This window comes from Bubalus kerabau, chromosome 15 (assembly GCF_029407905.1).
Source record: "Bubalus kerabau isolate K-KA32 ecotype Philippines breed swamp buffalo chromosome 15, PCC_UOA_SB_1v2, whole genome shotgun sequence".
Taxonomy (NCBI): Eukaryota; Metazoa; Chordata; class Mammalia; order Artiodactyla; family Bovidae; genus Bubalus; species Bubalus kerabau.
In genome coordinates, this window is record NC_073638.1 from 74,134,026 (window position 1) to 74,153,713 (window position 19,688).

The 19,688-nt window shown below is 40.3% G+C and overlaps 1 protein-coding gene across 3 annotated transcripts in view; it reads left to right on the forward strand.

Annotated features, from left to right (window-relative positions):
- Window positions 1-1,769: 1,769 nt before the first annotated feature.
- Window positions 1,770-19,688, forward strand: part of API5 (apoptosis inhibitor 5) — a 28,346-nt gene continuing 10,427 nt past the window's right edge. For 2 of the 3 annotated variants that reach the window (XM_055549345.1, XM_055549346.1), the window contains exons 1-9: window positions 1,770-2,008; window positions 10,914-11,075; window positions 12,164-12,257; window positions 12,718-12,783; window positions 13,310-13,461; window positions 15,338-15,544; window positions 15,972-16,076; window positions 17,172-17,261; window positions 18,423-18,604. In XM_055549345.1, coding sequence (XP_055405320.1) covers window positions 1,940-2,008; window positions 10,914-11,075; window positions 12,164-12,257; window positions 12,718-12,783; window positions 13,310-13,461; window positions 15,338-15,544; window positions 15,972-16,076; window positions 17,172-17,261; window positions 18,423-18,604 — 1,127 coding nt within the window. In that variant the 5' untranslated portion in view covers window positions 1,770-1,939. The remainder of the gene's footprint in view (window positions 2,009-10,913; window positions 11,076-12,163; window positions 12,258-12,717; window positions 12,784-13,309; window positions 13,462-15,337; window positions 15,545-15,971; window positions 16,077-17,171; window positions 17,262-18,422; window positions 18,605-19,688) is intronic. The other variant, XM_055549347.1, reaches the window with a different exon arrangement.

The following is a 19,688-nucleotide window of genomic DNA, read 5'->3' on the forward strand; positions in this document are numbered from 1 at the left end:
TGAATTAAAATATTAAACCAAAGCAACAGTCCCTTCGAAAACACAGCCTCACTTCCTGCCCCAGCTCACTTCCCTATTTTTACACATACACTTAACACTATATTGAGTACCTAATGTAGTGGATGTGATCAACATACACCTTTGTTATTGCCTTTCACTATCTCTTGAAAATTTATTAAGGTAGAGAAATCTTGTTCGGACACTAGAGAAAAATTCTGGCAGAGCCGTAACTTTCTTACTTGCTTTTAGTTAAAAGATAGTCCTCAATTCAGAAATTAAAATGTCCATTCCCACATGCGAACACAAACACTAAACTCAGTTTTCAACCTGATCTCTGCTCCAGGTGGAACCTGCTTCCCATCCTGCCTTTCTGCTCTTTATTCCCCACCCCATTTGGTTGTTCAGTGGCTAAGTCATGCCCAACTGTTTGCAAGCCCATCAACTGTAGCCCGCCAGGCTCATCGGTCTATGGCATTTCCCAGGTGAGAATACTGGAGTGGGTTGCCATTTCCTCCTCCAGGGGATCTTCCCGACCCAGGGATCATACCTGAGTCTATTGTGCATCCTGCATTGGCAGGTGGATTCTTTACCACTGAGCCCACCTGGAAAGTCCAGGATTTCTCTTTCAAAAAACCCTCACCAACTCCTCCCCTCCTACTTCCTAATATTTTAAAATATCCTTAATCTAAATGAGCAATACAAGGTCCAAGGAACTGTTTTGTAACCATTGCCTGTGTATATTCTGCACAAGTGAATCTGGGTTTGAAATTTACCATCTATTACATAGCTTGATGTTTCAATCTTGACTGTTCAATATGAATACATGTAACTTTGTTCTGTATGCTTTTTGTAATAAAGATGTGATCATTTTATAGCTGTTTTGCAGCTTCCTTTTTTTTTTTTAGTTTAAACTTGTATTTTACAGACTCTTATCAGTAAATATATATGGTTTCAGTTAGTTATTACCCTCTTGAATATTAAACACAATCAGGTGGTCCTAACTCTACTCTGGCAGTAAGCAAAGATAAACAAACCTTCCCAGCAAGTCAAATGTCACTCCTAGACTTGTTTAGCTTGATGGACAAATTTTTTGCTTTGTTTTTTGGGTTTTTCTGTTGTGTTTTGTTTCAAACTAGAGTCCTTTTTTTTTTTTTTTTAAGGACACCTGAGTGGTTTTTGCTAAAAAAAAAAAAAAAAAAAAAAAAATTAAAAAAGAATAAAAACAACACTGAATCCATTGCCACAGATTTGTGTTATCTTCCTTGAATCCGTTGTAAGTAGTTTATGACTTCCCATAGAGGATCTTGCACTCTCATTCATCATTCTATTTTTCTCCCTGTAAAATCACTTTTCTGGCCAACTTGAGATCCTTTAAGGGCAGAAACGCAGTCATCTTTGTATTTCCCTCCAAGCTAGCCAGGCACACTTCAGTTCAGTCGCTCAGTCTTTTCGACCCCATGGACTTCATTCAGCACGCCAGGCTTCCCTGTCCAACACCAACTCCTGGAGCTTACTCAAACTCATGTCCATCGAGTCAGTGATGCCATCCAACCATCTCATCCTCTATCGTCCCCTTCTCCTCCCGCCTTCAATCTTTGCCAGCATCAGGGTGTTTTTCCAGGCACCAGCCTTCCAAAAAAAAAAAAAAACGACAAGCTTCTCTAATCGTCCTTGCGGCTTTTTGCACCTCCCAGAGCTAGAGGGCGACCAAAGCCCATACGGCGCGTTGGCCGGCAACTAAGGCCGCTCCCGACGCGCACGTCCTTACGTAGACGTTGGGGGAGGAGCCGCCCTGTGCGCGGTGACTGGCGGCGGCACTGGCGGCAGCTGGAGGCGGAGTAGTGCGGGTCGCAGGCTTGGAGAACTTCGGAGGCGGCGGGGGCGCCGGCGACGACGACGACGAGGACAGCAGGAGCGGGCCCCGGGCTTGTCGTTCACCATGCCGACCGTGGAGGAGCTTTACCGCAACTACGGCATCTTAGCCGATGCCACGGAGCAAGTGGGCCAAGTGAGTAACCCAGCGGCCTGCGGGCCCGGCGTTCCGCGGCCTCGAAAGCGCTCCCCGGGCCCGGCGGGGGCTGCTGCTTCGCCCGCCCGCGAGCTCCTGGCCGCCCGGGCTGTTTTCGTCGGGGTGAGCCCCTCCCGGGAGTGCAGATCCGGGCTTCACCAGCCGGAGTGCGGTCCCCGCGTCCCAGGCTCCTCTGCCTCCCGTGGTCAGCCTTTTCTCACCGTTTCCTAACTCAGCTTTTTCAGCACCCCACCCCACCCCCAGTTCAGTCTCCCCTGATCCTTGTCCTCCAGGGTCCTTTGAAGTCCTTCTCCTTTTCGGTGGCGCTCAATCCCTTGGACGATTAAATTGTGAGTTCAGAAACGCCTTTCTCGAGGCAAAAATCTGCAGTTAATTTAGGAAGAGCTCTTGGGAGACAGAAGTTTGTGAAATACCGAAGGGGCCGTTACGTCTAGACTTTAATGAGGGCTTATGATTTCGTTATTTAGCCTATTCGATGAGCGCCTGCCAGGAACCAGGTTCTGCCGCCGGAAGTACGAGAAAGACAGACCCGTGCTCTCCCAGGACGCATCTTTAGTGAGGGAGAGCAGGGATAAATAAGAAAGTTAGATGCTTCCCTCCCGCCCCACCCACCACACACACACTCACACACCCCGTGGAAAGTGTGAAGAAAATATAACAGGGCCGCGCGCGGGGGTAAGGGGGTGGTGTGCAGCTTTAAATAGAGTTGTCTGGCAAGAGTTCCCTAAAGGGTTTGCCCAGACACAACTTCAGCAGTGCTGAATCGGCCCTCCGAGCCGCTGCTTCTTTGTGAGCCTTCAAGTGCTAGAGTCCATTGAACTTGAGGAGTTGATAAAGTGGTGGTGTGTTTTCTTGGTAAAAGAACCAGTCTCTCCCCGACATAATCTCCATCACTGTTAGAAATCCCATGCTGTATCTTTTCAGGGCTTAAAACGTCATTTGATTCTCCTGCTTACCCATCCCAAAGCAGTAGGAAGTGGGAGATCCTAGAGACTGATAACATTAGCAAAGCTGTGGCTGTACATCTCCCATCCTTTTTTTCTGAACATGTGTAATTCAGTTCAGTTCAGATGCTCTGTCGTGTCCGACTCTTTGCAACCCATGGACTGCAGCACACCATGCTTCCCTGTCCATCACCAACTCTCAGAGCCTACTCAAACTCATGTCCATCCAGTCGATGATGCCGTCCAGCCATCTCATCCTCTGTCATCCCTTTCTCCTCCCGCCTTCAATCTTTCCCAGCATCAGGGTCTTTTCCAGTGAGTCAGTTCTTCACATCAGGTGGCCAGAGTATTGGAACTTCAACTTCAGCATCAGTCCTTCCAATGAATATTCAGGACTGATTTCCTTTAGGATTGACTGGTTAGATCACCTTGCAGTCTGAGAGACTCTCAAGGGTCTTCTCCAACACCACAGTTTAAAAGCATCAGTTCTTCTGTGCTTAGCTTTCTTTATGGTCCAACTCTCACATCCATACATGACTACTAGAAAAACCATAGCTTTGACTAGACAGACCTTTGTTGGCTAAGTAATGTCTGTGCTTTTTAATATGCTGTCTAGGCTGGTCGTAGCTTTTCTTCCAAGGAGCAAGCATCTTTTAATTTCATGGCTGCAGTCACCATCTGCAGTGATATTGGAGCCCAAGAAAATAAACTCTGTCATTGTTTCCCCATCTGTTTGCCATGAAGTGATGGTACCAAATGCCATGATCTTAGTTTTTTGGATGTTGAGTGTTAAGCCAGCTTTTTCACTCTCCTCTTTCACTTTCATCAAGGGGCTCTTTAGTTCCTCTTCGCTTTCCGCCATAAGGGTGATGTCCTCTGCATATCTGAGGTTTCTGATATTTCTCCTGGCAATCTTGATTTCAGCTTGTGCTTCATCCAACCCAGCATTTCACATGATATACTCTGCATATAGGTTAAATCATCAGGGTGACAATATACAGCCTTGACATACTCCTTTCCCAATTTGGAACCAGTCCATTGTTCCATGTGCGGTTCTGACTGTTGCTTCCTGACCTGTCTCTCAGGAGGCAGGTAAAGTGGTCTGGTATTCCCATCTCTTTAAGAGAAAGAGTAAAGAGATGTATAATTCAGGTTGAATCGCTGTGAGCTGAACAAAAAACTTAATTTGGGACCATATTTAGCTTAATCTAGAATTGTGAATATACCAGTTTCAAGTATCAGTTGATTTTTCTTTCCTACACATTTCCACTTTAGTAGAGAATTTTGATGTCATCGATGAGAAATACTTACTGATAGTCTGTTGTGGATGTTTATAGGGTGTGTGTGTGTTAAGTCAGCTGTGAAGGAAACATTTTCTGCCCATTGAGGCAGGGTGGGGAAAACTTACATGGTCACTCAGTTTGAGCTTTTGTTGTCCTTGTTCCTCAAGGGAACTAGTAAGTGAAGATGTTCTTGTTCATTATGACTGAGTTAGGGAAGAGTGTAGCAAATTGTTCTGCCTAAAATTGACTTCATTGCAGAGGGGATGGGGGACAAAAGATAGAACAGTGATTCTCAAGTCAGTTGTATACGCTGCTCTCCCAAAGAGGTGATTCAGGATTCTTCCCGAGAACCCAGTGCTGTCCTGTACCCCAACCCTCATTTTTTGCTGGACAGTCACCTACTTAGAGTATGTTAGAGAAAACAGAAGCCAAACTGGAGTTTTCCTATTCTATGAATTTGAGAGTTGTTCAGATTTTCCTCTTATGTCATCTTTAGTTATAAATCTACCAGCTTAGGTTGAGAGTTCTTCCTCAAGAGGTCAGTAATGTTTCTCAGAAGAAATCTGCTTTTAATTTAGGAAGAGTGCTTAGGAGACAGAAGTTTGTGAAAAACAGGAGGGCCGCCTTTCACGCAGATTTGAATGAGGACCTGCATTTCATTTATTCAGTATCTTTTTTGAGTGCCTATCATGTACCAAACACCGTTGTTAATTTAGTCACTAAGTCACATCCAATTCTTTGTGACCCCGTGGACTGTAGCCCACCAGGCTCCTCTGTCCAAAGGATTTCTCAGGGAAGAATACTGGAGTCAGTTGCCATTTCCTTCTCCAGAGGAGCTTCCTGACCCGTGAATGGAAACCGCGTCTCCTGCTTGGCAGGTGATTCTTTACTGCTGAGCCACCTGGGAAGCCCACCAGCCACTCTGCTGGACAGTGAGGTTTTAGCATAGTTCTTTTAAGTGATGGGACATCAGTACCTTCATGACACTGTGAAGTCAAGTGTCAAACAACTAAATAAGATAAAAGACCTCTGTGTAGTAAAGTGTCATGATTTGCTGAGCCTCAGACTGTAAATTCTGGTAGAACTGAAGCTGGCCTAAACCATAATGCCAACTAATTCTGCTCTATTGTGTAATAATGCTTCCCTTTTAGAGAAAATTCCTAAAACTGCTCACTAAAGAAAAGTGTATTGGGCTTCAAGATACTGCTTACAAATTTTAATTGAAAGCAACAGCCAACTTAACAGAAGGGACACCATTCATGATTTTTTAAGGAGAGGAAAAAATATTTACATTCTTAATGTACCTAAGCCAGATTTTCATGTTACCTTAGAAGATTTACAGTAGAGAGTTTGAATTTTCTGGCAGGCACCTCTCTGGACTATCCTGGTGGCTCAGATGGTAGAGAATCCATCTGCAATGCAGGAGACCTGGGTTCAATCCTTGGGTCTGGAAGATCCTCTGGAGAAGGGAATGGCAACCCACTCCAGTGTTCCTGCTTGGAAAATTCCATGAACAGCGTATGCGGTCGCAAAAAGTCTGACACGACTGAGCAACTAACACACACTTCTCTGGACACTTTTGAAACCATGTTTGAGTTTCTTAGTCTAGAACTTCCTTGTAACTTTATTTTGATTTTCACCCTTTTTCAAAGAGGTGAATTCCACAGTTGCTCAGAGAGCTGCCACTGAGGGGGCTGCCCAGGGTTAAATTCTTTTATTTTTTTGTTTCTCTCCTTGCCTTGTCCCATGCCCTTCAGTAGAACATTTGAAGAAATACAGTCAAGGAAGGAACAGGTACATATTTACCACATAACCCTTGTTTTCAGGGAGTCTCTCTTGAATGAAGAAGGGAACCTTATACACACATACTCAGACATATTTAAACCGTGAACATGTATGTTCTAAGAAGCAAACTGCAGGTCATAAATTCTAAGTGAAGCATTATTTAATACCTCAAAACTTGCAGTCCTTCTGTCGTCTCTCCTCTTGTAACCTCCCTGCTCGGCCCCCTTTCTCCCGCTCTGCCTCTGCCACTCCTTAGGCAGGTCTCCTTCCTCTGCTGTGTTCCTTAGCCCTCTCTCAGCCCTTTTCCTGGTTCCCAACAGGCCATAAAAGCACATGCTGTGGCCCATCATTAGATTTTGTCTCAACTTTTTATGAGTGTACTTAATTTTAAGATGTAAATATTTAATTTTATGTTATGTAGTCAAGAAAAACTAAAAAAAAAAAAAAAAAGAAAAGAAAAACTTAAAGAAAAACCAAACACCTATTAAGGGATTTTGGCAGTTAGACTGCGGTAAGATCTGACCAATATAACACCTAAACTCTGATTTCTCTTGTATTCTCTTACACAGGAGTGTATTGGCTCTAAGGGTAGAAGAGTATAAACTTTACTGACTTATGTTTCATGAAATAGCATTCTTTTGGTACTTTTTTCTGGCATGCTTAAGCTAAAATCAAAGACCAACCAAGTTCATAATCCCTCAAAAATATGTAGAAGTGTTAACAGTTTAACACACAAACTAAGTTTAATTGAGTCTAAGGAAGGAAAGAATACAGCTTAGTTCATCCATCTTCTTTTTATGTCATACTTCAGAAATTTGTTGGAACTGCATCCTTTCTTCTCTAAAGTAATAGCTTTACTTTGCACATCACTGGCTACTTATTAGTTGTGATTTCACTTTTTCTTTTAGAATGTGTCTACTAAATGCGAATCAAATTGTAACTTTTTTACTTGAAAATATCTTAATGATTTCTTTTGCATTTGCTCTTTTTATTAGATATTAAAATCACAGATATAGTTTTAGAAATGTATTAAAAATGTTTACAATTTAAAGCCTTTTATTAGGATGATAAATCATTTATCTAGCTAAAATATACAACTGTTGGAAAAGGAAAGTGCACAGTGCTGTGTAGTATGTGAAACATTTTATTGTGTTTACACACCTACCTGTTAATGAATCACTGTGATCACTGAAAATATCACTTACATCTTGTGTCTTCTTTGAAAACCAGAAGTAGTAACTACTTGAGGGAGATTTCTATTCAAAAGTCTTGTCCGTATACTGCAGTTGAAAAGCAGATAACTTAAAAAGCTGGCAAAGAGAATATAATTTTATTTTGCATTTCATAAAGGATAATTAAAGTCTGTTAATAATGTCTGTGAAATTACTTGATAAAACTGATGACTATTAATGGTAGTTTAACGATGTTAAAATGTCTTAACTTTCCAAAGGTCTTATGTTTAGGATAATACGTTCCCGTTTACATGCTTGTGTGAAGCCTGTATTTAGGACTCAAATTACCTTTGACAACCCTGGATCTGGCAAACTTTTCTTTCTCTCCTCTTTTGTTAATTAAGATCTCAGAATACTAATTTGAAAGATTCCAATTAAAGAAGCTTGGTATTAGACACAGATCATGACTTAAAAACCCATCAGAACTATGTTTGGGTCCTGGATCTGCTACTTAACCTACTGTGTGGTTCTGGACAAATTATTTCCCTTTTCTGAGCCTTGGTGGTTTTCACATCTGAAAAATAGGGATAGTAGTAACACCTAACTCACAGGATTACTGTGAGGCATTCCACACAATACACAAGGCATTCCACAGCCCCTTGTAGGCTTTCAGCAGATGTTGCTGGTGATCCCTTTTTGTTCTATTCCAGATTTTTTTTCCTTGGTAGGGGGATGGGTTGTTTCAAGCAGGAATTCTTCATTTACTTCTAGACAGTGAATTTTAGACAATTCAAAGGTCTTTCTAAGTAAAGCTTGAAATTCAAGTTAAAGGAAATTGGACTGATAACTCTGCAAAAAGTAAGGATGTCAAATGGCTCCAGACTTTGATTTTATGACGTCTACTGAGGGCTTCCCTGGTGGGAAGCTTTTACTTTCAAACAATAAAGAATCCGACTGCAGTGCAGGAGACCTGGGTTGGCTCCCTGGGTCAGGAAGATCCCCTGAAGAAGGGAATAGCAACCCACTCCAGTATTCTTGCCTGGGAAATCCCATAGACAGAGGAGTCTGGCAGTCCATGCAGTGTCAAAGAGTCGGACATGACTGAGCACCTAACACTTTCACTTTCACACTGAGCGACTAACGTTTTCACTTTTCAGAAGGTATGGAGCAAGCTACAGAAGTGTTAAGTGGCAGAGAAGTCAGCCATGATATTTTTTGAACCTTTGCACTAAAAAGTGGGTAATATACTTTTGAAGTAGTAATTCCTGAAGGCTGATTTTGTGTCTGCATTTCATGAGGAAGCTGTCCTTATTCACAGAAATTTCTGTTATTTAGGGGTTGGTATTAATTTTTAAGATAGGAGGAGTTGTCATTAATCTAGTAAATATGCATATATTAAAATCTGTACCGTTCAAAGATCTAATTGTGACCATAGCCTTTTGATACATAAAACACTTTATTTCTGATTATTTTTTTTAAAATAGTGTCCTTAATTGAGATTCCAATGAACCTAAATATCTTTGCATCCTGCCTTTTTTTTTCTCTTGAGTCTGTAATATACTGGATGTTCTTTAGTCATCCACTTAACTTATCTAAAGCATTTAGAGGATTGCCTTTTACAGAGTAAATACAATGCTGTGTACATATTTGGTTTAGTAGTATGTTTAAGGTTTTCCAGTAATTAAAAGTTTTCTGTAGTCACGATACGTATTGCTTTGTTTCCCAACTTGATCCATTAATAAAAGGGCTAGTTTGGAGGCAAGTGTGTAGCGGGGACTGGGAATTTGTTGACTCTTCATATATTGTGAGTATCTGAGGGCAAGCACTTCTGAAATTTTTTTTTAAAGGAAACAAACGAACTTTGAATGTATTATTTTAATGAAAAGTTAAATATGTGACATTGGGCATGCAGAACAAATTACCATTTTTATATTCTAAAACATGAGGCAAAATAAAGCTTCCTAACTTTCCTCTTATTGCTTAATTTCAGGAATATATTCTACCTTGTGCAATGTGCTCATTGAAAATAGATCAGTATATCTAACCGTAACACAATTATTTGAGAATTGTGTTTCTTCAGTCTGTTCAGTTGCTCAGTCATGTCAGACTCTTTGCAACCCATGGACTGCAGCACGCCAAGCTTCCCTGTCCATCACTAACTCCCAGAGCTTACTCAGACTCATGTCCATCCAGTTGGTGATGCCATCCAATTGTCTCATCCTCTGTTGTCCCCTTCTCTTCCCGCCTTCAGTCTTTCCCAGCATCAGGGTCTTTTCCAGTGAGTCAGTTCTTCACATCAGGTGGCCAAAGTATTGGAGCTTCAGCTTCAGTATCAGTCCTTCCAATGAATATTCAGGACTGATTTCCTTTAGGCTGGACTGGTTCGATCGCCTTGCAGTCCAAGAGGCTCTCAAGGGTCTTCTCCAATACCACAGTTCAAAAGCATCAGTTCTTCTGCACTTAAGCTTTCTTTATGGTCCAACTCTCACATCCATACATGACTACTGGAAAAACCATAGCTTTGACTAGACAGACCTTTGTTGGCAAAGTAAATGTCTCTGTTTTTTAAATATGCCATCTAGGTTGGTCATCGCTTTTCTTCCAAGGAGCAAGTGTCTTTTAATTTCATGGCTGCAGTCACCATCTGCAGTGATTTTGGAGCCCAAAAAATATAAAGTCTGTCACTGTTTCCATTGTTTCCCCATCTATTTGGCATGAAGTGATGGGACCAAATGCCATGATCTTAGTTTTTTGAATGTTGAGTGTTATGCCAGCTTTTTCACTCTACTCTTTCACTTTCACTAAGAGGCTTTTTAGTTCCTCTTCACTTTCTGCCATAAGGGTGGTGTCATCTGCCTATCTGAGGTTATTGATATTTCTCCTGGCAATCTTGATTCCCGCTTGTGCTTCATCCAGCCCAGCATTTCACATAATGTACTCTGCATATAAGTTAAATAAACAGGGTGACAGTATACAGCATTGACGTACTCCTTTCCCAGTTTGGAGCCAGTCTGTTGTTCCATGTCCAGTTCTAACTGTTGCTTCCTGACCTGCATACAGATTTCTCAGGAGGCAGGTAAGGTGGTCTGGTATTCCCATCTCTGAAAGAATTTCCCACAGTTTGTTGCAATCCACACAGTCAAAGGCTTTAGTGTAGTCAGTGAAGCAGAGGTAGATGTTTTTCTGGAATTGTCTTGCATTTTCTATGATCCAACAGATGTCAGCAATTTGATCTGTGGTTCTTCTGCCTTTTCTAAATCCAGCTTGAACATCTGGAATTTCTCAGTTCACATACTATTGAAGCCTAGCTTGGAGAATTTCGAGCATTACTTTGCTAGCGTGTGAGATGAGTACAGTTGTGTTTATTCTGTTTATTACAAAATTTTAAAGCATGATACAGTCACAAGACTAAGAACAGTTAATCACCAAATGAAGAAGTGTTAGTACATAACAAACCTTTTTTTTCCACATAAAATTAGATTCATTCTTCTTTCTTTCCCAAATGACAAAGAATAATGTGAAGGGCAGGGAGCAGATAGTAGGAAGGTAGGTGTTAAATTTAAGCAGTAAAACTCCCAAAGTAAGCCCTATTTCTTAGCCTGTGTGAAATTTTACTAACTTAAAGCAAGCTCAAAGAAGTTTGTTTAACTTGCCATTCTTCAAAATTGTATTTCTTTTCTGCTTTATTCTTTTGTTTCAGCATAAAGATGCTTATCAAGTGATACTGGATGGTGTCAAAGGTGGTACCAAGGAAAAAAGATTAGCAGCTCAGTTTATTCCAAAATTCTTTAAGCATTTTCCAGAATTGGCTGATTCTGCTATCAATGCACAGTTAGACCTCTGTGAAGATGAAGACGTATCGGTACGTTTATGGTTGATACTTTCAGCAAGTTTTCAGGTGTTGCTTTTGCCACTTTCAGACATTTTCTCTGTGTAGCTAATGTAACTGAAGTACCAGGCCTATTAGTGCATGATAAAATACTGCCGTCGGGTCTGGTCTGGTGGGACAGCATCCCAGGGCTTCAGTCTGCATGTGAGAAAACGTGTCAGCTCTTTCTCCACCTTTCAGTTGTGAAAAATGCATGCAAAATACTTCGTTTTGCTTATTTATTATCCACTGTTGAAAACAGTTGTGGCTCACATCTTTTTCGTAGATTGTTAGGCAGCGTACATGTGAAATCAGACTAGCTTTAGCTTGTAGTCAACTTATGCTTTCTTGGATATTTAAAATAATAATAGCATTGCAGCATAAAATATAGTTTCAACACCCCTAAATATTTTTCATAGCAGAAAAATAATTGAACTGTGAAATAATTGTATGTTATTACTGGAATAAAAAGGAGTAGTTTTTCCTTGGAACAGAATTAAGCATTAGCATTTCTGGCTGCTGATACAAGTTGCTAAGAATTTTCGACTATTAGCCCCTGGCTTTTCAAATGAAAGTAGTGAATCATCAACATTTTGTGCAAAATTTGAATTTTTATATTAAACTAAATAAGCCAAGATCCTGTATTTGGAATTATGTACACAGAATATATCCACAAATTTGCATACTGAACATCCTAAAGTAAGTCGTTACTAGCTATGACCTTGGCCACTGCAGCCATTCTTGAGGGATACGGTATGGTGTGCCCACAGGTAGGTAGTAAAAACCCAACAATTGTATATAGTCAACATATAGACTGTTTATAATCTCAAGTCTGTCTACTCGAGTCAGATAATTGTATTTAATGTCCCTTTCCACCGCATTTTGTTTCATATTCTGTGAAGCTTGAATATTAAAGTGGAATAAATTATTTCTAAAACTGAAAATCTCATGTTATATATTTTTGTGGCGCATATGCCGGTTATTACAGTTTCTCTCATGCTTTTTGTCCTCTTTAAAGGTCGAGGTTGTTGTTTTTATTCATGGTAGTATTTGGTAAATTTTTTATTTGAAATTATGTTCAGATTCGACGTCAAGCAATTAAAGAGCTGCCTCAGTTTGCCACTGGAGAAAATCTCCCCCGAGTGGCAGATATACTAACCCAACTTTTGCAAACAGGTAAGGAATTTTATTATTACCCTTTTATCTAAATGTAACTTCTCTGAAATATTCTTTTTTTTTTCCCCCCCTGAAGATTTGCCTTTGATAGAAATTTAAATTCTTTTTTCATACAGTTAGTTTGAAGCTTAATGACTTATGACTGTCTGATTTCTAGTTTTGTTTTGAATTCTGTTTGTGAAGGTATAATGACTGGATGCTTTGGGGGATTTTGATGCATTGTGATCTGTCACCCCCAGCTTCCTGTAGTTTAACTGTACCATCTTACGATCTTAGCATCAGCGCTTGCCAGGTACACTGGATCAGGGTCTCTACCCTTCCAGGAAAGATGTGTTTTCTTGGTACCTGAGATAAATGCTTAGTTTACGTCTCCTCTCAGTGTAATCTGTGACAAACTGTGTTGAGTCTTAAGTTTGAAAATGAAGCAGATTATACACTGTACCTCTTTCTCTCTATCCAGATGACTCTGCAGAATTTAACTTAGTGAACAACGCCCTCCTAAGTATATTTAAGATGGATGCAAAAGGTAAGGCCACTTCTTGTTCTGAATTGTGTTTGATGTCCTAACAAATTGAGGAGTTTGGCATTTCTCATTAAGGGTAAAGTCTGGGATTCACCCAGACATCTGTTTCATAAAAATTCTAAGTGTTCTCAGGGGACAAAAAAGCAGCTTAGCTCAAGCTGTTGAGTCAAGATGACTCAGAAAACCAGAAGAAATAATTTTAAAAATAGACCAAACTTTTCCCTTAGAAATACGTTGGAAAAACTCTGTTTCCCACTTGAAAAAATTCATCCAAAAATACCTGGGCTTATTTACTATTAATAATGATAAAAAAGGAATGTCATGCTGAAGCTGATTCTGAGTCCATGAACAAAGTATATGATCATCTTATGGTTGAGACTGTAGAAATTTTAGACTGGTTTAACCAGTATCAGTGATATTCATGATGTATATTAATTCACTTGAAAAGAAATGCTGTAATTCAAATTAACTTGAAGGATGTCATTCCTATATAGGATTGACTTCTGGATGCAACTCTTTTGTTTTGCAGGGACTTTAGGTGGCTTGTTCAGCCAAATACTTCAAGGAGAGGACATTGTTAGAGAACGAGCAATTAAATTCCTTTCTACAAAACTTAAGACTTTACCAGATGAAGTCTTAACAAAGGAAGTAGAGGAATTTATACTAACTGAATCCAAAAAGGTAAGCTTCCGTTATCTCTTAGTGAACTTCTCTAATGCACAGGAACATAGTTGATTTTAGCACTGTTCATCAGTGCTATACGTAGCTTGTTTATAAGAGCATATGTCCCATAAGAACCATTGTAGAACTTCAGGATTTTCTTCTGTTGTATTTTGCACTTTGGTCACTTTAATGGGAAGTGGAGAAGACAAAAGGAGAAGGGGGCAGTAGAGGATGAGATGGTTGGATGGCATCACCAATCAATGAACGTGAACCTGGGCGAACTCCGGGAGATGGTAAGGGACACAGAGGCCTGACATGCTGCAGTCCATGGGGTTGCAAAGAGTCAGACATGACTTAGTGACTGAACAACAACAGCAACACTTGTAATGATGAATCACTGTGTTACTTTAAAGGGTTTCAGTTCAGTTCAGTCGCTCAGTCGTGTCCGACTCTTTGCGACCCCATGAATCGCAGCATGCCAGGCCTCCCTGTCCATCACCAACTCCTGGAGTTCACTCAAACTCACGTCCATCGAGTCAGTGATGCCATCCAGCCATCTCATCCTCTGTCGTCCCCTTCTCCTCCTGCCCCCAACCCCTCCCAGCATCAGAGTCTTTTCCAGTGAGTCAGCTCTTCACATGAGGTGGCCAAAGATTAAAGGGTTTGATCACATATAAATCCTTTGTGGTATTATCCTCAAAATCTATGCATTCATCAGGTCTCTGAATGAAACATTTCCTTCAGGAAATTTTACTTATTTCCCACCTGTCTCCCTAATTTTAGGATATTCAGCCATAGGATTCTGAATCATTTCAAAATGGAAATGAAATCACCTTGAAATGACCTGTTGCTTTATACTGTCCCATGACACTATAAGCTCAGGAGACCATGCTTATTTGTCTGTGCACCCAGCACTAGCAGAGTTACGGTTGCTAAGATTTGAAAGGTGTGCCACAATTAACTTTTCGTTCAAACAGCACCAAACTTTGGGAATAGTTTATTTTTATGTGTTCAGGAAAATTCAATGTTGTCTCTAATGGCACCACTCACTTGCTTATTGGCAAGATTTCTTCAGTGAGAGAGAAAGGAGCTGCGTATTTCACTTTTGTGTCTGGTGGGATATGTCATGATTGCTTGCTGCTTTGGTCAGTGAACAGAAAGGTTTAGACCCACTGATACAGAGGACTGAAAATTTGCATGGTCTCCTGTTTTGTTTGTGCTTCCCTTGTGTCTCAGCTGGTAAAGAATCCACCTGCAATGCAGGAGACCTGGGTTCAATCCCTGGGTTGGGAAGATCCCCTGGAGAAAGGAAAGGCTACCCACTCCAGTATTCTGGCCTGGAGAGTTCTACACTGTAAAGAGTTGAACACAACTGAGAGACTTTCACATTTCCTGTTTTGTGTGTAATTACCATGTTAATGTGAATGAGGCTGTTTTTAAATATAAGGAACTGAATCTGATTTAACAGTTTATTGCCAGATTTTCATGATTTTTTTTTTCCTGCTATCAGCCCCTGAAGAGCCTTTTTAGATATTTTAGATTTAGAGAGTATCCTTAGCCACTCTCCCATGAAATTTTTAACACTGCAGATATACTGTATATCTGTTTATGTACTATATGTACATCTGTGCTTTAGACATAAAAAAAGAGTAAAATTTCCCGAGAACCAAGTGTTGTCCCCTTGGAAACAATATAGTGCACCATTGAGAGTGCATGGCTTATTCTGAAGCTAAGTCGACTGAAGCTTGAAGTTGTTCTCTCTTCAGTGTTTCAGAGATATGAGCAGCAAACTGACTTCTGCACAACGAATTTGCTGTGCAGTTTCAATACTGTTCTTTCTTTTCCATTCAAGTGATAAAGATACTAATAACTATTCTGAATGGTCTCTTTCCAGGTGCTAGAAGATGTGACCGGTGAAGAATTTGTTCTGTTCATGAAGATACTGTCTGGGTTAAAAAGCTTACAGACAGTGAGTGGAAGGCAGCAACTGGTCGAGTTGGTGGCTGAACAGGCTGACCTGGAACAAACCTTCAACCCCTCGGACCCTGACTGTGTGGACAGGCTTTTACAGTGCACTCGGCAGGCGGTACCCCTCTTCTCTGTGAGCTCTTTGTTCTATATAGCTAGTATTTTGATTATGCTGTTGGCTTGTAATTGTGTAGATGTACACTTGACCATTCTCCTCAAAGCTCTGCATAAAAGTATTAACACAGTGGAGCAGTCATTTGTTTTATGCTGGCCTAGGTGAAGAGCCCAAAGCAGCAAGAAGTTTCTTTAAAGTCTTGCCTAGAGACTTTTGAAAAGTCTTGAGAATTTTAAGTCCCATGCTCCAGGTTACTTTGCAACTAAGTATATGCTGTCTGTTGAGGTTATTTATGAGATGCTCTGGGATATGCTCTCCCATTGTATTTTAGCTGTAGTACTTGATGCTTTGATACTGAGCATTTGTTGATTGACATTCGACTATTATATTTGAGAGAATATGTATTTATTTTTTTGACAATTCAGTATTCTTTGGATTTTTACAGAAAAATGTTCATTCCACAAGGTTTGTGACTTATTTCTGTGAGCAAGTTCTCCCTAACCTCAGTTCCTTGACTACCCCAGTGGAAGGTCTTGATATACAGTTGGAGGTAAGAGAAAATTTCTGGCTTTAGCACTGAAAAGGCATTGCCATATTTCAACCTAAATGTAAACCACTAACTTGATCTGATTGCTAAGAGATTTAAGGCCTGGTGGTGGCTAGCTAATAACCTGTCCCAGGATTAATTACATGGAAATGCTTTATGGATTCATTGAAAGTTTGCTGCAGTGGGAAAGCAATGCCTGTAGTTTTCATTATAGTCATTCTCTACCTTTGTAGCCTTAATGCTTTTAAATACATTGTTCAGTCATGACAGTTCCTATCTCTGTAACTGATAGAGCCAGGTTTAATTAGATTCACACAAAATGTCGTTTATCCCTTCTCCAATAGAATTGACTACCCTCTCTCCCTTCTATATCAATTGTAATGTACATACACATTTTTTCAGAGCATATAAAAATACTTTACTTCTTTCTCCCAATTTAACCTTATTCCTCTCGGAATCTCCAAAATCTAATGTAGAGCCTGATTCTGAAAAGCACCTGATAATGTTTGTTTAGTTGAACTGAAATATGGAAATATGCCATTTCCTCATAGGTCCTTAGGAGAGAGGAGAGTCTCACTGTGCAATTAAACTGTGGTTTGCTTCACATGTCCTGGGTGTGACTTACCAGACTGGGATTGAGTAAAGCAGAGATGAACCTCAGGAACAGTGGCGGTTACTGATACTTTGATAGTATGCAGAGACTGAGTTTGATAGCACAGGAGGCCCAGCCTAAATATTAGCAGTGAATATTGCTGGTCGTCTCTTCCTTGTATGTTGTTGTCCTGTAGCAGAGACTGTCGTGTGTGTTCCTTTCCTTACTTATTCCCACAGGCATATTGAGAGCCATGAGATCAGGGTTTCAGGGTCTGCACTGCCACTCATATATTGTGACTTTGCCAAGTTACATTCTCTCTCCGACCTTCAGTTTCCTCAAAGTAAAACAGAGCTGCATCTTTTTTTTTTTCCAGTTCAAACATTATGTTCTGTAAAAGCCTATTTGAAAAATAAGCAATCTTAAATAGTTACCTAGAATATTATCTTACAACCCTTGCTCATTCAAAGAAAAGAATGCTAATAACAGTAAATTGTGTGTTTTAGGTATTAAAACTCTTGGCTGAAATGAGTTCATTTTGTGGTGACATGGAAAAGCTAGAAACAAATTTAAGGAAACTATTTGATAAGTTATTGGTAAGAATTTTTTTCTTTCCTTATGGCATAGTCAGTATAGCATCCCAAAGTTTAGTAGTATAGTATTTACAGATTATGCAGAGCCAAATTTTGAAGTGATTTAGGTAATAATCCTAATGAGTGTTCTTAGCTGCTCAGGCCACAAAATTGTCTACTTTTTTTTTTTTTAATCTGTTTTAGTCTTTTGCATTTCTTCTGTTGTTGATGCTTTAGACAAAATATAATACAAGATTTATATAGTAAGTTTTTCTACTATTTTTTCATCAAAATATTCTAACTGTTTTCTCCAGAGCACCATCGCCATTACTGCCCAGGGCCAAATAGCTTTAACAGCCTAGAAGTAAAGTCATTATGTCATAATTGGTTTTTATTTTGTGGCTTACAGTTTAGGTGTCATATCCAAAAAATCATTATTACCATGACCCAGGTCGAGGAGCTTTATTCCTATGTTTTCTTCTAGGAATTTCATAAGAGACATATATCTTACACTCTTTTTTGTTTTTCTCTTACATACTTGGCTCAGTATAATAATCTCTAGGTCCACCCCTGTGGCTGCACATGGCACTGCCTCACCCGTTTTCATGGCTGAGGAGTGCTGCAGTGTGTGTGTGCATAGGTGCTCCACATCCTGTCTGTTTACCTGTTGATGCACATTAGGTTGCTTCCATACCTTGGCTATTGTAAATAGTGCTGTGAACATTGGAGTGCATGTATCTTTCTGAATTAGTTTTCTCTGGATATTTGCCCAGGAGTAGAATTTCTGGATCATACTATAACTCTTTTTTCAGTTTTTTAAAAAACTTTTTAAGAATACTATTTTAGGAGCATCAGCTTTTGTTGCCAAACCTAGATTGAATCCTGACTCTTCAGCTTGTTTTTTACCTAGGTTCTCAGAACTTCAGTCCCTTCATCTGCCTAGTGCTGGGTTGGCTACTCTCATCGTCAGTAGCAGCAACAGCTATACTATAGGTTAATATGGAATGTTGACCAGTTGGGTCATTGATCCAAAATGTAAAAGGGATATCTTATGTAAATTTCCTATCTTGGTAGTTTTTAATGTTTCGTGTCTTCAAAGTGTGTCCTATAATTACTTGAGTATATGTTTTATAATTAGAGTGTCTAGAGCAGATCTCCTATATCTCTTGTATTTTCATCTCTTAGGAGTACATGCCTCTCCCTCCAGAAGAAGCAGAAAACGGGGAGAATGCTGGTAATGAAGAACCCAAGCTGCAGTTCAGTTATGTGGAATGTTTGTTGTATAGCTTTCACCAGTTGGGCCGAAAACTTCCAGATTTCTTAACAGCTAAGCTGAATGCAGAAAAGCTCAAAGATTTCAAAATCAGGTGATATATGATTGCAGTGCCCCAGTCCTTGATAAAGGTGAATGCTATCTTGAGGCTGCCTTGGTTTTGTTTTCATTTTGCAAGAGCTTTTTCCCCACCCTTTCTCACTACAATGCAAAAGAATGCAAGAGCCACAAAACAGGAGTGTATACAACTGTGGTGGCATAACAAACGCTTGGCAGAAGACGGCCTTTTACAGAAGTGCACTCTGGCTCTCCTCGCTGGCTTTAGGATAGATATTGGGCTGGTTCTCTGACCTAACACCTCAGATTGTCCTCAGCTGTTCTTTATAGATAACAGCACCTGCCTTACAGAGTTGTGAGAATCAAATTGTCCTCAACTGTTAAATTTATAGATACTAATTTATAGATGCATCTACTTCGGAGAAGGCAGTGGCACCTCACTCTGGTACTCTGGTACTTGCCTGGAAAATCCCATGGATGGAGGAGCCTGGAAGGCTGCAGTCCATGGAGTCGCTGAGGGTCGGACACGACTGAGCGACTTCACTTTCTCTTTTCACTTTCATGCATTGGAGAAGGAAATGGCAACCCACTCCAGTGTTCTTGCCTGGAGAATCCCAGGGACGGGGCATCCTGGTGGGCTGCCGTCTATGGGTTGCACAGAGTCAGACACGACAGAAGTGACTCAGCAGCAGCAGCAGCAGCAGCATCTACCTTATAGAGAATTAAATGACAGTAATGAAAAACTTTAAGCACAGTGCCTGGCATATACTGGGTATTTGGTAAACTATAACTGCTCTTAATCGGAGAAGGCAATGGCAACCCACTCCAGTGTTCTTGCCTGAAGAATCCCAGGGACGGGGGAGCCTGGTGGGCTGCTGTCTATGGGGTCACACAGAGTCGGACACGACTGAAGCGACTTAGCAGCTGCAGCTGCTCTTAATATCTTATAGGGTTTTTATTATGTTATAGTGTGGCTGGAGGAGCAGCACTGGAGAAATCAATTTAAGTTGTTTCTCAGGAAGATACTTTGTATTAAATCATTGTTAATAAATTCTCATCTTAAGCTACTGTATCATCTGTTATTGTCCTCTATGCTTTGGTAAGGCAGAGGTTTATTACTT